At 42.7% G+C, this 15,176-nt stretch overlaps 1 protein-coding gene and 1 long non-coding RNA gene across 6 annotated transcripts in view; one reads left to right on the top strand and one right to left on the bottom strand.

The window, feature by feature from the left end:
* The window catches only part of LOC141752250 (uncharacterized), a 423,479-nt gene that overhangs the window by 218,624 nt on the left and 189,679 nt on the right, over positions 1 to 15,176 (top strand). The gene's annotated exons all lie outside the window — the stretch shown is intronic.
* Positions 1 to 15,176, bottom strand: part of clip2 (CAP-GLY domain containing linker protein 2) — a 41,709-nt gene that overhangs the window by 14,288 nt on the left and 12,245 nt on the right. For 2 of the 5 annotated variants that reach the window (XM_074609984.1, XM_074609985.1), the window contains exons 3-10: positions 14,546 to 15,051; positions 8,390 to 8,514; positions 7,578 to 7,791; positions 4,947 to 5,144; positions 4,753 to 4,856; positions 4,440 to 4,500; positions 3,417 to 3,521; positions 54 to 431 (exon numbers count right to left, since the gene is read on the bottom strand). In XM_074609984.1, the coding sequence (XP_074466085.1) occupies positions 54 to 431; positions 3,417 to 3,521; positions 4,440 to 4,500; positions 4,753 to 4,856; positions 4,947 to 5,144; positions 7,578 to 7,791; positions 8,390 to 8,514; positions 14,546 to 15,051 (1,691 nt within the window). Of the gene's footprint in view, positions 1 to 53; positions 432 to 1,975; positions 2,027 to 3,416; positions 3,522 to 4,439; positions 4,501 to 4,752; positions 4,857 to 4,946; positions 5,145 to 7,577; positions 7,792 to 8,389; positions 8,515 to 14,545; positions 15,052 to 15,176 lie in introns of all 5 variants that reach the window. The other 3 variants (XM_074609986.1, XM_074609988.1, XM_074609989.1) reach the window with 3 other exon arrangements.

The raw sequence follows: 15,176 nt of genomic DNA, 5'->3' as shown, positions 1-15,176 counted from the left end.
TGTCCCCTGCTAAATAAGACAAAAACAGGTCTATGTGGGTCTCTGAGGGTTACCTTCCAGGTGTCCATCATCTCCATGTTTTCCTTGGTGGCCAGTTGGACTTTCTGCTTCATCTCACTGACGTCCTGGCTCTTACTATCCACCGCCGCCTTCAGCTGGTCGATCTCCTGCTGGCTCGCTGCTAATGCCTTGTCGTACTTCTCTTTCAGCTCGCTGCTCTCCCTGAAGTGCTCGCGGCCCGCCGACACCAGTCGTGCTCGCAGGACGACGGTCTCCGGCTGGGTGTCGTCGCCCGGGGCGGCGGTGTCGTTGCCGTCGACGGCTTGATGAGAGCTTGTGATTTTAGACTGCAGGTTGTCCATCTCAGCCCTCCTGAGGTTGAGCTCCTCCTCCAGCTGCACGATACGACTCTGCTCCTCAACCGTGGTTTGCTAGCGAGAAAGAAACAACATCCATCAATGCTGCTGAACGTTTTTCTAAAAGTCTATTACCACAGCAGAAAGATGTCAGCCTTTCAAAAGAATGACATTGTTAACAGGGTTGAAGACCCTGCAACTGAACGACGTCATTCCAAAGAAAAGGTGACACTGAAAGAGCAGAAATCAGAGGGAAACTCTGAAGGTCCTCGTAAAGATTGGAGACGGTCGAGTGCATTCCAGTGAATATACAGTACAAATAAATGACATCGAGCATGTGGACAGTGACACACTGTGGAACATGTTGGCTCCCTGCTGGACTCCTCAGATACAAGATGATACAAAGACTAACAGACAGTTGTTCCTGGTATCCAGATTTCAGAGTGCACAAATACACAGTATTTACGGTTCCGTAGAAAAACGAGTACCGTCACGTTTTCAGAATCTTGCCATCGACTTGGTACTGAAGTATCAGTTCTCGTGACATCCCTCGCAGCATGAACATTGACGCCGCGGACATGCAAATACATGAGCATCCATTTGGAGTTGTGTTTCTGGACACCTGATGAATGTAAGTCCAATATTCACCTTTTTTTGCTAGGTTTTTGGTCTCCACCACCAATTTCAGAGGGAAATATCTGTCTCTTTAGCTGCTAAATGCTCCACTATGTTCACCAGATAGTGTCTAACTGAGTCTGTCTGCTGTCTGGTGCTGAGAAGGTATGAACAGTAGGTTCATCAGAGCCTTTTCTCTAAAATCAGCTGCCTGCTTCTGTTGGAAACCAGATTTTTAGGAAAATATAAAATATAAAAATATTGCTTAGTTCGGCTTTATGTCTTCTTCCTCTGAATTATTAAATTCAAACCTTGCTGTTGCATACAAGCCGGTCCAAACTATAGTTGCATATTATTTTAGCGGAGTACCATCAAACCACTGGCACCATTGGGGGTTTGCATTTCACAAACAGATGTCAAAACAAAACCATTACACTCATTTCACGACGCTGCCGTCCTCATATTAAAGTTGGCGGCCCATCATTCATTGTATCATTTTCATCCAGAGACATAAAACTAAGGAGCCAAGGGGTCAATGTGTCACTGTCCAAATATTTGTGCAGCTCAGAGAAGTGGAAGATGAGAGGAGAGCGCAGCCATTCTCTGATCATCTAGAAGCAGCCAAGCAAATATATAACAAAGCCAACAGCAAAGTGACTCTGCACACACACAACTGCAAACACTTAAAATTAAAGAAAAAAAAGGAGATTAAGAAAGAGGACCTGCTGCACAGTGCACAGATGTTAATTTAAACCATCTTGGGAAAACAAAAAAAACAATCTACCAGACCTCAGAGTTACGAGTTGACTCATATCAAAGAAGTTGCCTGAATAGCATTCAGATTATGGCACAACACACAGGAGTAAAAAAAGAGTCTATGCAAGATTAATGTCCTTGACAGCATCTGAAGTCGATGTCAGCATCTGAAGTCGATTTGAAGTCAAGAATTGAGATAGCTCAGCAGCGGATCAAAGCCAAAACAAGATCAAATCAGTTTTTTTCACCTTGGATCTCTTACCCAACCTCAAGGATACGGCACCATGAGAGCATCTCCCCTGTTGGCAGAAGCAGACCTTACTGCATATAATGTAGGAATCCAGCGTTTCAAAGTGTTTTGTTATCTTTTGATGCCTGGAAATCGAAAGAACAAGCTTGTACGGTTGTGATACCGTTGTCTATTATTGAAGAGGGTGTAAAGGACATCCTTTGCTACACTCGGTAAATGGGCATCAGCGCCGTGATTTGTCTTGAAACGTTCATCTAAGAACCGCTGATGAATCCCATTAACAATTTAACAATTTCTCATGTGTTACTAATTACATAACTGCTCAAAACATTAGCGTGGAGCTCGGGGAGATTCATCCACTCCACGTTCTCCAGAAAGATGTTATTAACGCAGCTGGCAACTGATCCAAAAGGAGCAACCTTTAAATAAAAAAAAAGATAAATCATGATTTAAACGATGAACAGCAGCGACTGAAACAGAAGACATGTGTGGAGCTGAAGCAGCTGATGGATGTCTCAGGAGGGAAGCTCTGGGTCAACAGGGAGGAACGTTATCACTGTGATTCATGATGTGATGAAGGGGATGGAGGAGATGAAGGGGATGAAGGAGAGGACGGAGCAGATGAAGTCAGTCTGCGTATTTGTTTATGTGGTTTTTGCATCATTCTCTGCTGGATATCTGGACTGATTACTGACATTCAGGCTTTTTACCTCCGCCAAGGACGGTTCGGCTTGTTGGTTAGTTTGTCAGAGGGATTATGGTAAAACTACTATTAAAAGGGAGAGGTCGGGTGTTTTGTAGTGTGGATGTATGAGGTACTTCTCCATTGTCAGTGTAGATGGAAACATGGACTGCATAGCTGTCTGACGGCAAGGTCAGGGCTACTCCTGTCTGTTTCTCCAAACTGGGAGCGTGCCGACTGCCTTATACTGTAGATTATACACTGACTATGGAGAAGTATCTCATACAACCCCACCGAGAAACACCCGGACTATCCCTTTAAATTTGGGAGCGGATCCGAATCACAGGGCGGATACACACATTGTTTTTCACTTCTGGAAGCGGCCTTGGCGGAGGTCTGCGCTCTACAAGTGCCCTTCTAGTTTGTCTAATGATTTTATTAAAAAAAACAGTGCATGGAGCATACAAATGCTTTACATGACATATGTTTTAAAAGATACGGCTGGAAGTATTGTATATTTTTCTTATTTCAACAAATCCCAAGTAAAAAAGGACCAAAACTAACTCTCTTTTAAGAACTACAGACTGAGATTACTGCTCAGATTGACCAATATACACATAATATATGTGTATTGATTTGAAATGATCATTCATAAAGGATCATTCATAAATCTTCTATGTTTCTATCAACAAATGAGCAAACAGGTTGCAGAAGCACGCCGATAACAGGCTACAGGCAGAGGGCTCGTGCGTTTTACCCTCCTCTTCTCTAAGTCTTTCTGAAGCACCTCTGCTCTCGACTTTTCGAGGAGCAGACTCTGCTCGAGCTGACGAATGTGGGCGCGCTCCAATTTCCTCTGAGTCTACAGAGAGAGAGAGAGTGAGAGACAAAGAGAAAGACAGGGAGGAACAACAGACTGATAGAAAAGAAGAAGAAATACAGATCCAAGGGGGAATGATAGAGATCAGAACAACAGAGGGGCAGACTCTGGTACGAGTCGATCATATGAGGAGGAGAGTCGAGGAGATTTAGGTCAGAGAAACTTCAGGTTCGGAGGTGAAGTTCATTTTGCAGTTTAAGGGACGACTCTGCTGGAGACGTTTCAGTCTGTACTGTTTAGGTAACCAGAGTAAAACTGGTCTAATGATGTTCTGAATATTCACATAGTTTACATATCATTAAACTGTTAAGTCTCAAAGTTGATCATGTCATTTCTCAGTTCAGATTATAAGAAGGTAAGTGCAGTTGTATTAAAGTTTAAAAAAAATCTGTGCTAAATGCAGGGACAGCCAAGAGCATATTCAAAAGTGAACAAATTGTATTTACCTTCCATTCAGCTTCTTTCAGGAGAGAGGACAGGTAGTGTACCTTATCTAATGGATTTAAGACTTTTCTGCATGGCTTTAAAAACGAGGTGCAAGTTCATGTTGTTTTTTTTTTAAATCCTCGCATTTTGTCTAGTGTCTGTATAGCTGGGGTACGCAGCAGGCGGCGTTTAGTGACTGGGGGGGAGCTGTCAATCAAACGTTGAGAGGGGTTCAAATCCACATCATCCACTCATTATAAACCGATTTAATATGTTTGCATGTGAAAAAGTTGAGGTGCAAACATTTGCTTTTGTGCATCCAAGACATCATGATCTTCTCTGCATGTATAAACCCCTCCATAAATCTTTCTTCTATGAAATTAAAGGATACACTGGTATTTTAGCATGTGGAAGCACATACTGTATATTCTATTATTGATAGAGTTTATAGGTATTAATAATGCTGATAAATACCTCCAGGTCTCCTTTGGTGATGGATTCCTCCTCTACTCTGAACTGGAGGTCCTCCACTTTCCTGTAAAAAAAAAAAGGTGTTTGAGACGTGGCACGCAGCATGGAAATGTCCTACAGATGTGGACTTGCAGCTGCGCAGTATTCAAATCACTAAGAATGATCAAAAACTAAGACTTGACTCCTTGTGCAGCAGCACAGGACTACCATGTCTTTACCTGATGCTTATACAAACATATATATTTGTTTGTGAAGGCCCAAATCTAATATTTAGGTACCAACACTGTTAGATGAGAGAGAGAAACTCTGAGATTACCTTTTCTCTTCTTCGAGCTGATTGGCCAGTTCCAGTTTATCTTTCTGTGTGCTGGCCAACAGGGTTTGGACTTGCTGGAGGTTGTTCTCATTCTCTGTTACGTACTGTGGATAAGAAGAAGAAAGCATGGAGTTGTTAGGATTGTTTTAAGCTGAACAACAGAAATGTCATTTATTTATAACATGTGTTGGTACCTGCATGTGCTGCACCTTGAGGACGTTCAGCTCCTTCTCCACCTCACAGATGCGGCTGTTGGCCCTGGCCATGTCGGCTCGCTCCAGGTCCCTCTCGGCCAGCAGCTGCTCGATGTGCTGCTGCTTCTCCTTCAGGGCTTCCTGGAGCGCCGTGGTGCCCGAGATCTTACGGGCGTAGCGCGACGACGTCTCCGTCAGCTGAGAAAGAGAAAGGACATAAAAACGTGAGCGAAAGGAATGGATGAAGACTTAATTCACTGTCATGAGATACAAAAAAAGTATAAATACTTCTGTACGAGTAGCTTTCCCATGACAAGAGGTCTTAGATAAACACTGAAATGAACCGTAGAGGCTTCAACAATAAATATGTTTCAGCCTTTAAAAAGCATTGGTCATCCACTGAGGGAATATTTATATATTTATAAGCATAAGTGTTAAATGATGCAACATTTCTTTTAACCACTAGAGGGAGCTCTTTGAAAGGATTCCTGCCTGACCTATGAGATCATTACAATAGACTTTATCTTATATTAACAGAATAATACTGATAATGTCTTTTTCTTCAACAAAGACTTGCTGGTCGAAAGCCAAAGTAGTTGTTAGTTATACTGTGCATTATCGTTATACTCATTTGTATTTTTCTGCAGCATTTCTGATACAGAAACTTTGAATAAACAGCTGAAATGCTTCAACATAATGTCAGATACATACTGAATGATGCACCTCTGTTATGTACTGAAGGACTGCAGGGAAGTAATTCATACTCTGATGAACATTATTAATATTTCACTGCTATTAATGCAGTTACTGACTAAATATGAGGCATAAGATTCTTATCCAAACCTCATTTTGTGTACCTATAAATTAGGAATAGAGCCGACACTCTTAGAAATAAGAGCTGCAAAGGGGTTCTTCCTGAAGGGTTGAGGTTCTACCCAGAACCGTTTGCTTCGGAAGAACCCTTTTTTGAAGAAAAGGTTTTTTCAAGGATTGTTGAAAGCATGACGACCAAGTACAAGTACTTTGGGTACGTGCCGATACGGAGTACCGATATGAGTACTTAAAGGTGCTAAATGCCAGATTGGGAGCATTTCTATTGCCGCCGCACAGCAATGGTTCTCGTTAGCACCTTTAATTCTAAGAGTGTTCTTTCCTACCATTTAACATCATGAACTGTGGTACACCAAAGATCTTTAGGAATGACGGTGAGTCAGAACATTTTCTGTGCAGCTAATTGAGAGCGTCTGCTCTCAGCGCTGTCTGACTCTGCTGCCAACAATTAAGGAAAGTAAAGGGCAGGTTCTCCATCCAGGATCTGGCCTGAAACCAGCAGCTAAAAAATCAATGTGAGATACCCTGATGTCCCATTCATTTCAGTCTTACTGCCAACCATTCCTGAGGTTACTGGTCTTAAAGACACAGCGTGGCGGAGCGAGCTCTCTTTCAGAGGCTGCAACAAAAACGCAAAGTCAGTGACTGTGAGTTTCACGCTGCACAGCAACAACATGCTAATTATTAACTGCTCAGCGGAAACAATGAACCCTCTCATCAACCCGATGTTTCAATCTGCAGACGGAATATTTCACGACATTTAACTGTAATCCGACACTGTGATGGATGTTTTATAGCATTAACATTATAACAATAATAATAATTGTTACTAGCTCAGGCCTGATTTTCATTTTTTTGCACTTTGTATGTATTTTATTTGATTAATGCATTCTATGAATTCAGTTTTTATTCTAATGTATTATTATTCAATGGATTTTATCTTCCATTATATATTATATATCATATTTATTCTATTTTAACTTTTATTTCTTGTATTATTTTCCATCTCAATGTTTTAATATGTTTTTATGATTATTACATTATTTAATTTATTATTATTAATTATTAAAATGCAATTTGAGCTGCATTTCTTGTATTATTATTATTATTATTATTATTGTAAAAGAGATTAGTGAGCATCGTTGGTATTCAAAGGATTGGAAATTGAAAGGCTTTTACATTATTCTTTTACTTTACTTGATAAAGGAAAATCATAATAAATTGAAAAGTATTTATTATTAATTCTGCTCAAGATTTTTTTTTGAAAATAAATAATATTAAGAAAATACATAAAATAAACTAATAATATAAAAAATATATTCAAGGTTATAAAGATTTTTCTTACTATATTTATTATATTTTATCATGCCTCATTTGTCATTTCAAGCTACGGATGTATTTTGTTTTTCCATTCCCTGAAATGATTGCTGTATTTTATGGTATTGCACCTTGTAACTGGATCTGAATGGCACTTTAGAAAGTTTACTTAAAAGGAATCATTTTGGGAAATAACGATATGCTTATCTGCTTTCATGTCGAGAGTTAGATGAGCAGATTGATACCATTCTCGTGTCTGTAGAGTAAATATTTGGGCGGCTCAGGCTGAGCGGGTCGTCTACTAATCACAAGGTTGGCGGTTCGATCCTCCTGGCCTCATGTCAAAGTGTATGAGGTGGCTCATATTTATCTGACCGCCATGACAATCTTCTCATCCAACTCTCTGCAAGAAAGCGAGTAAGCGTATTTCCCAAACTGTCAAACAATTCAGTTTGTATTTGAGGCTCACTGCCGTCGTCTTACCAGTCCAGTTCGGCTCGGTCGTCCGCCCACGGAGGAGGCCACCGAGCTGACTGAACTGATGGAGGAGCTGCTGGGGCTGTGGACCAGAGAGGAAACCCCCATGGCCATCCGCTTGCTCTTCTTGGCCTTGGCCGGGCTGGTGGAGGGGAAGCCGATGCGGATCACCTTGTGGATCGGAGCGAACAGGCCGAACTTGTGAAGACACTGAAAGTATCTGCAGGAAGAGAGGCAGGAGGTTGGGGATTTTACCAACACAAAATCACTTTTTATAGTGTTGTCCCTTTGTGTTTAGTTTGGGGATTCAAATAAGTTTATTATTCGGTGCTTACACTGACATTTGTGTTTTATTTTTTAACTTTAACTACAGTTTTTTCTTTTTCTTTTAACAGAACATGTGTGAAGTTTTACATGTGTTTTTTATTTAGTTTTCTACATCTATCTTTGATATTGTGAACGTAGTTAAGAGGTCATGAATAAGGCCTCTGCAAATCAAAACTATTTGGGAATTATACTGGAATAAGAGGTTACAAATAAGGCTAAATCTTAGAGTAAATCTTAATTGTAAACAAATGTGTGCTTCTGGATCTGGACTGGACATGACTCAAGGCTACCCTAAAAACAACCAGCGGTGCCGACCTGCTCTGGGCTAGTGGGTCAGTTTAGTGTAATTTAATGGACAAAAGAACAAAGAACAATCAGATGAACAGATGGAGCCACAGTCTTCCCCTCAGTTTCCCTTCAGGGGAAAAAGCAGAGGAATTTGGGGAGCTTGAAGCTTGAAGCAGACATAATGTGTGGTTGTGTGTGTATACCTTGTACCAGCCACAGCACCATCATTCTTCCCCAGGGGCTCATCGAGCTCGACCCCACACCATTCACCCTTGGCGAAGTCCGTCTCTCCCATGTAGCGTATGACTCCCATCTTAGAGCCTCCAACCTACAACAGAGAAGTCTGTCTGTTACACTTTCTATCATGAAAACTACATGCAGAGATAAAGACAGTTAACGTGGTTGTGGAGGAATAATCACAGCTTGTAATCATGACTTGTCCTTATAAACCTTAATATGCCATCATTAAAGGGCGGGTCCATCTGCGTGCTTTTTACAAATGGAAACATCCACTCAGCCGTTAGCAGTGGGGGTTGTATGTATACTCCCATGTTCTGTGAGGTAAGATGACTGTTTTTGTGAATGGAGTCTGGTGGCTTTGAAGACAGCGCTATAACGGCTTCAGTATAATCCATCCATCCATCCATCCATCTTCAACCGCTTATCCGGGATCGGGTCGCGGGGGCAACAGCTCCAGCAGGGGACCCCAAACTTCCCTTTCCCGGGCCACATTAACCAGCTCTGACTGGGGGATCCCGAGGCGTTCCCAGGCCAGAGTAGAGATATAATCTCTCCATCTAGTCCTGGGTCTTCCCCGTGGTCTCCTCCCAGCTGGTCGTGCCTGGAACACGGGAGGCGCCCAGGAGGCATCCGTGCTAGATGCCCGAACCACCTCAACTGGCTCCTTTCGACGCAAAGGAGCAAGGACTCTACTCCGAGTCCCTCACGGATGACTGAGCTTCTTACCCTATCTCTAAGGGAGACGCCAGCCACCCTCCTGAGGAAACCCATTTCGGCCGCTTGCACCCGCGACCTCGTTCTTTCGGTCATGACCCAACCCTCATGACCATAGGTGAGAGTAGGAACGAAGATTGAACGGTAGATCGAGAGCTTTGCCTTCCGGCTCAGCTCTCTTTTCGTCACAACGGTGCGGTAAAGCGAATGCAATACCGCCCCTGCTGCTCCGATTCTCCAAGTATAATCCAAGTCTCATTAATCCAGTCGGACGCTCACTTCTTCCCAAACACATGCATCTTCACTAAAACCTTACTATTTAAAACACTTGCATGTGATAAATGAGGCTTGGATTATACTGCACCAGTTGTGTGATAGTTAGTAAACAGATGTTTTGATATCATTTTGCTGTTGTTAAATGCGGCCCCCATTTACTTTAGTTCATCAAGACATTTCTCCGTGTTTTGATTCTCCGTTTGCCGTGGCGAAATGAGAGAAAAACAGAGTTTTCTTCAACAATTCAAGGTAACACAGGGTGAGTAATTGATATACAAGTAGTCATTTTGTGGGTGAAGCATTCCTTTAACATTTCAGAAACATGATCTTCCAAAAAAAATCCCATATATAAATACATACTACTCACTACTGGGTTTAGTAGCTGATGGAAGTGAACACAAAGACAAACAAAAAAGGGCGTGGCGAGTCACTCTTCATCTCTCTATTGTCAAATTAGTATTCCACCCCTCTGACTCTGTCCATCTCCTATAAACCACTGAGGAAAACAGAAGAAGAAAAAACGTGGCAAGAATCACCGTGGTGTCACAAGACATTAAACTGAGATGGTTTTTCTGTCAGCATGACTGTGTGATGTCTCAGTGACTCAGTGTCAAATTGCCAGCAGTGCAAAGACAGCCAGTCAGCACAAGCCACATCTTGGCTCCAGTTATTGCCAGTCTCATGTAAAAAGCTGTACTCAAGAAGTGGTGCGACGAGACGAGAGCTAAATCCCCACCTCAAGCGTCTAATCTTCGGGGTATCTTTGGCTGTGAATATCTCTACCGAATATAAACTCCTCAGACGTAATCCTTGGTTCACCCCAAATGGAAACTTTGCATGAATACTTCATATTGTGATGGTGTGTTTGTAGCCACGCTAACGGCGTGGCTCTAGGGTTGTCGGTCTGTTGGTCGGTCGGTCCAACACTTTGGTCCAGACTGAAATATCTATTGGATGGATTGCTATAAAATGCTGTACAGACATTCATGAGTCTATGAAGCGTCTCAACATCTACTTGATGGATCTGTAAAATAATTGGTACAGATCAGGCGGCAACCTCCAGGTCTGAGAAGTGAAGCCAATGCTGAAGTGCCTTAAACCTGCATTATTTCTAACAGCCAGCAGGGGGCGACTCCAAGAAGTCTGATTGTATAGAAGTCTATGAGAAAATGAGCCTACTTCTCACTTGATTTATTACCTCAGTAAACATTGTAAACATGAGTTTATGGTCTCAATCGCTAGTTTCAAGTCTTCTTCAATACAGCATGATGTTCATTTAGTAAATTATGGTCCCATTTAGAGTCAAATAGACCATAAAGCAGGGGATGCTTTAGGGCGGGGCTACCTTGTGATTGACAGATCGCTACCACGGCGTTGTCCGGTCTGGGAGTTGTCCATGTTTTTCGTCTTACATCTTTAACTCTTTCACAGTGTGTTTTCAGTTCATGAAAGTTAATCATAACCTTTCGTTCGCCTAAAAATCTCTTATTCAGCGTTTGGTTGTACTTAGCTCCACCCTCTCCTGTCACCTCTGGTTGCAAAAGACAAACATGGACAAAGACAATGGCCAAAAACCAAGATAGCGACAGCCAAGATGGCAAAACTCAAGGCTTCAAAATGTCACGGTTACTACGTCCACTTCAGATACAGTCTATGGTACAGACATTCATTCATTCTTCACAATAAACGTCTCCCTTTATTTTGTTAACTAAAAGCTTTTATTATGAAGCGGCAAAGCCTCCGGAGATGGTCCATCTCAGTCGTGGCTCGACCCATCTCGGCACATTTAAACTGGTAATGGAAACGCAAATCAGCGCGACATGGTTTGACTCCGCGTGGCCAAAAGTGCCGATGGAAAAGCCCCATAAGTGAATGTGCATGTAATGAAACAGTATCAGCCAGTCAAATCTTGCTTGGTTGTTCTTTACACGCCTCATACCACATGGAATTCAATTTGGAAAAGGAACATTTATTCTTTTATCCTGTTTAATAAAGTTTTCCATGTTATGTTTGTGTTAAGGTACGATTTCATCGACTAGCGGCCGTGTGAGCGGCTATCAAACTATCCAAACTAACAGCAGCCACATCGCATCGCTGAAAGAGAACAACCCATTTAACCTTTACCAAACTCTCCAGCAGCAGAGACGGCCACTGGTTAAACACTAAAACCAGCAGAGGAGAAACATGTCTGTGCCAAGGCAAATGGACACAGTCATCATGTGTTTAGCCTCTGAGGTTGTCTCTCTGTTGGGAAACATTTCTGCAGTTCTTTTTCTTTTTTAAATATTCTGAGTAACATCCTCTTTAGGCGATCTCTAGATGGCTGCTATTTACACAAACAGCGGCAAAGTTTGACCTTAGTTCAAGATTACTCCTCTGCAAGAGAGCTGGACCACGCAGAGATGCCTCCAGTTCAACTGAATGTGTGAGAAAGCACTGACTACGTTTGTTGAATATTCCACTGTTATTCGGAAATATGATACGGGTCACGTAAACAACATATTCTGTTTGGATATTCTGAATTAGGTTTTATGTATTCGGAATTGGTGTATACAGCACATTCACTACATGAGTCTCAGTTGGGGGTATTACAGCAGTTTGCGTCACACAGCTTCTCGTCTGTTTACCTCCAGCTCTGTGTGTTGAACACAAACCAACTAGCCGACAGTTTGCAGAGATGCATGTTCAAAAGAATAGAAGGAGAAGCATACCTACTATTAAAGGAACAGTGTGCAGCATTTCTGAGGATCTAAAAGCAGAAATGTAATATAATATTCATAACTATATTATCATTAGTGTATAATAATGTAGTGTATCGTGTATAATAATTCTACAGTTTTAATAATAACACATTTTTGTGAGCCGCAGAGTGCAAAACTGTGGTACCGCCAGCCGCCGTCTGACCTCCGTTGCTCCTAAAGTAGTGTTATTATGGTATGGCTGGCTTCTGAGCGAGGTGAACAGCGTTACCACGGTTTTGCACTCTGCGGCTCACGTTACCGCAGTCTTTGAAAGGGCGGAGTGGGCAGAGGGGTACTCGGTTGGTTGCAATCTGCAACCACAATACTAGATGCCACCAAATCCTACAAACTGTCCCCTTTAAACATTATGAAAGACCTGGATATCAATACATTTTTGGATGTGCACAAATATTGCCACGCCGAAGGAATGAAAGAGGGAGGCTGTGTACTCCACCGGTTACGTTAATCAGAGTACGCACGGCTGCATGTTAACAGGAATATTAGTGGACCTGTTGGACCGTGCAAACACAGCCTCCCTCTTTCATTCCTTCAATCACCTTCTTGAAAAGGTTGGCGTTGTGATATTTGTGCATATCCAAAAACCTGTTGATATCAAAGTCTTTCATCATGTTTAATAGTAGGTGTGTTTTCTCCTTCTTTTCTTTTGGGCATGCATCTCTGAAAACTGTCGGCTAGTTGGTTTGTGTTCAACGCACAGAGCTGGACGTAAACAGGCAAGAGGTCGTGTGTCACAAACTGCTGTAAAAAACCTTTTCACATTTTCCGAATTACAGCGGAATATTCAGTGTGAATATAAACGTAATCAATGTGTCCTCGCTACTATCACATTATTCAACACCAAGTGGAGGAAAATAATCTTTGCTTTAGGTCCACGATCTGTAATCTGAGTTTCACGCTAATTTTTGCGGCAGTGTTTTATTTCCAGCTGCAGGTCAGATCGAGGATGGCGTGACACGTCTGAGCCATCACAGTAAGATAGATTACAGGGAGAGGCTTAGGAGATAGATGGCCTCACTGATCAATGTGTCAGCACTGGTCTCTCCTCTCTTAAGTGCTGAAAGTAATCCGGAGTGATTTACAATATTGACCAGGAGGAAGGCTTCTCCGGCTCCCCGGTTCAAACTGATGTAACTATCCCCTGTGCCCATCAGTAAATGGAAAGCAATGTGACCCAGGACCAATAAGTCCATGCAGCGAACATCATATACACCAACAGAGGTCAATAAGGAAATACGCAGAATGTAAGGTTTACTTTGACATGCTATCTAATCGACATGTTGACCATCTTTTATCGGGGAAGGGTGGACTAATAAAGGTCCGATGGATGAATTCTAGTGATAAGCAGAATTCTCCTGAGGGAGGATCAACCGTGCTTCACATTACACTGCAGAAAGGCTTCATAAAACTGTCTCTTCTAATTACTTTCAGCTCCCATGGATTATGTTATTAATATAATATTTACAGAAAATTTAAACATGTTAAATTGTAATTGGCAGATCGGCATGGCTTGTGAAATGATGTAGTCAATCATTTGCTTTCTGGCGGAGACTCGACGAGAAGATCAATACCACTCTCGTGTCTGTTAAGTATAAGACTACAGCTGGCAGACGGTTAGCTTAGCTTAGTATAAAGACTGGAAACGGGGGGAAACAGCTAGCCTGGTTAACCCCCACAAACCTGCCCACGATAAGCACATTTAAGCCGGGTTTCCACCAAGAAGTTCCTGGTAGTTTTAGTCCTGGGACTACTTTTCAAGGACCTGAAAGGCTCCTTCAGCCCAGTGTTGTCCTCCATAGCGGCCTTAAGACCTGCAAATATTCTGTTACTATAATGCCTATTTCTCTCCTCAAATGTTTTCAGAAAACATCTCGTAGTGTACTGTTTAGCTGTAAAATGAACGCTCTCTCTCTCTGAAATGATCTGTGATTGGCCAAAGTCTCCTGTCACGGGCTAGATTTTCTAAAGCCTGAAAACAGAGCCGTGAGGAGGTTCAGAAGTATCTCTCAGAACACTTGAATTACAATATGCTTAAAGGTTATTATGGAATCTTTTGCCCAATGATGCCAAAAATATACTGCCTACTGCCACTTTAAACTTTACTATGAACTATTTGGGTTGTGTACAGTTCATGGTTTGTGATAAGGTAACGTTAGCACTCATTGGGTCTTTGTCTAGCGACATATAAAACAAAAAGATAAAGCAAACAGCAAAAAACGCTCAGTCTGACTGGGCAATAGTGTGGTGCACCTCAGGTTTTCCACCTGTAAATCGCACTCTGTCTGATCAGGGCCAGACTCTGCAAAAGTTCGTCCCTAGAGGGAACTCTGTCTAACAAGACACTCGTCATCCAACACCAAAATTACTCACCAAAACTCGATCTCCAACTCGAAGATCCTTATCCCCTCCTTTCTTAACCGAGCCGCTGTCGGACATGTTGGACCCCGACTCGTTGCCCGTCTTCACAGTGCTGTTGAGCAGGCCCTCTCTCAGCGGCATCACCACCCGCTGGCCAGGGGCGGCGCCATTGCCGCTCTGATGAGACAGATTCAGGGCAGAGAGCGACTCACAGGAGAGGCTGTCGCTTCCCTCTCCGACCGGCTGTCGGGTGAGCTTCGAGGGTCGCGTGAAGATGCCCTGGAGGGGCTGGCACTCGAAGTAGCGCACGCCGCCCACTGACCCGTCGTTCTTGCCAACTAGGTCATTCAGTATCACGCCTGCCCACTGTCCCGGGGCGAACTGGGTCTCCCCTAGGTAGGCGATAGATCCCAGTTTGACGCCATTGACCCAGACCTGTTCGCCCACTGTGTAATCCCCCAACACTTCGTCGCCCTCTTCAGAGATTTTAGTTGGTGTGGTGGGCTTGAGAGGAGCATCTGGAGAAGAAGACAAACATTATTTATTATAGAGCAGGAAACGTGTTCATATAACAGCAACACAAGCAGGTAACATGAACGTTACTAATGAAACGTGCATCAGTACTTCTTATTGTGATCACATT

This window comes from Sebastes fasciatus, chromosome 16 (genome assembly GCF_043250625.1).
Source record: "Sebastes fasciatus isolate fSebFas1 chromosome 16, fSebFas1.pri, whole genome shotgun sequence".
NCBI lineage: Eukaryota > Metazoa > Chordata > Actinopteri > Perciformes > Sebastidae > Sebastes > Sebastes fasciatus.
Note: the sequence above shows the minus strand (reverse complement) of the source record. Positions and strands in the feature narration are given on the sequence as shown.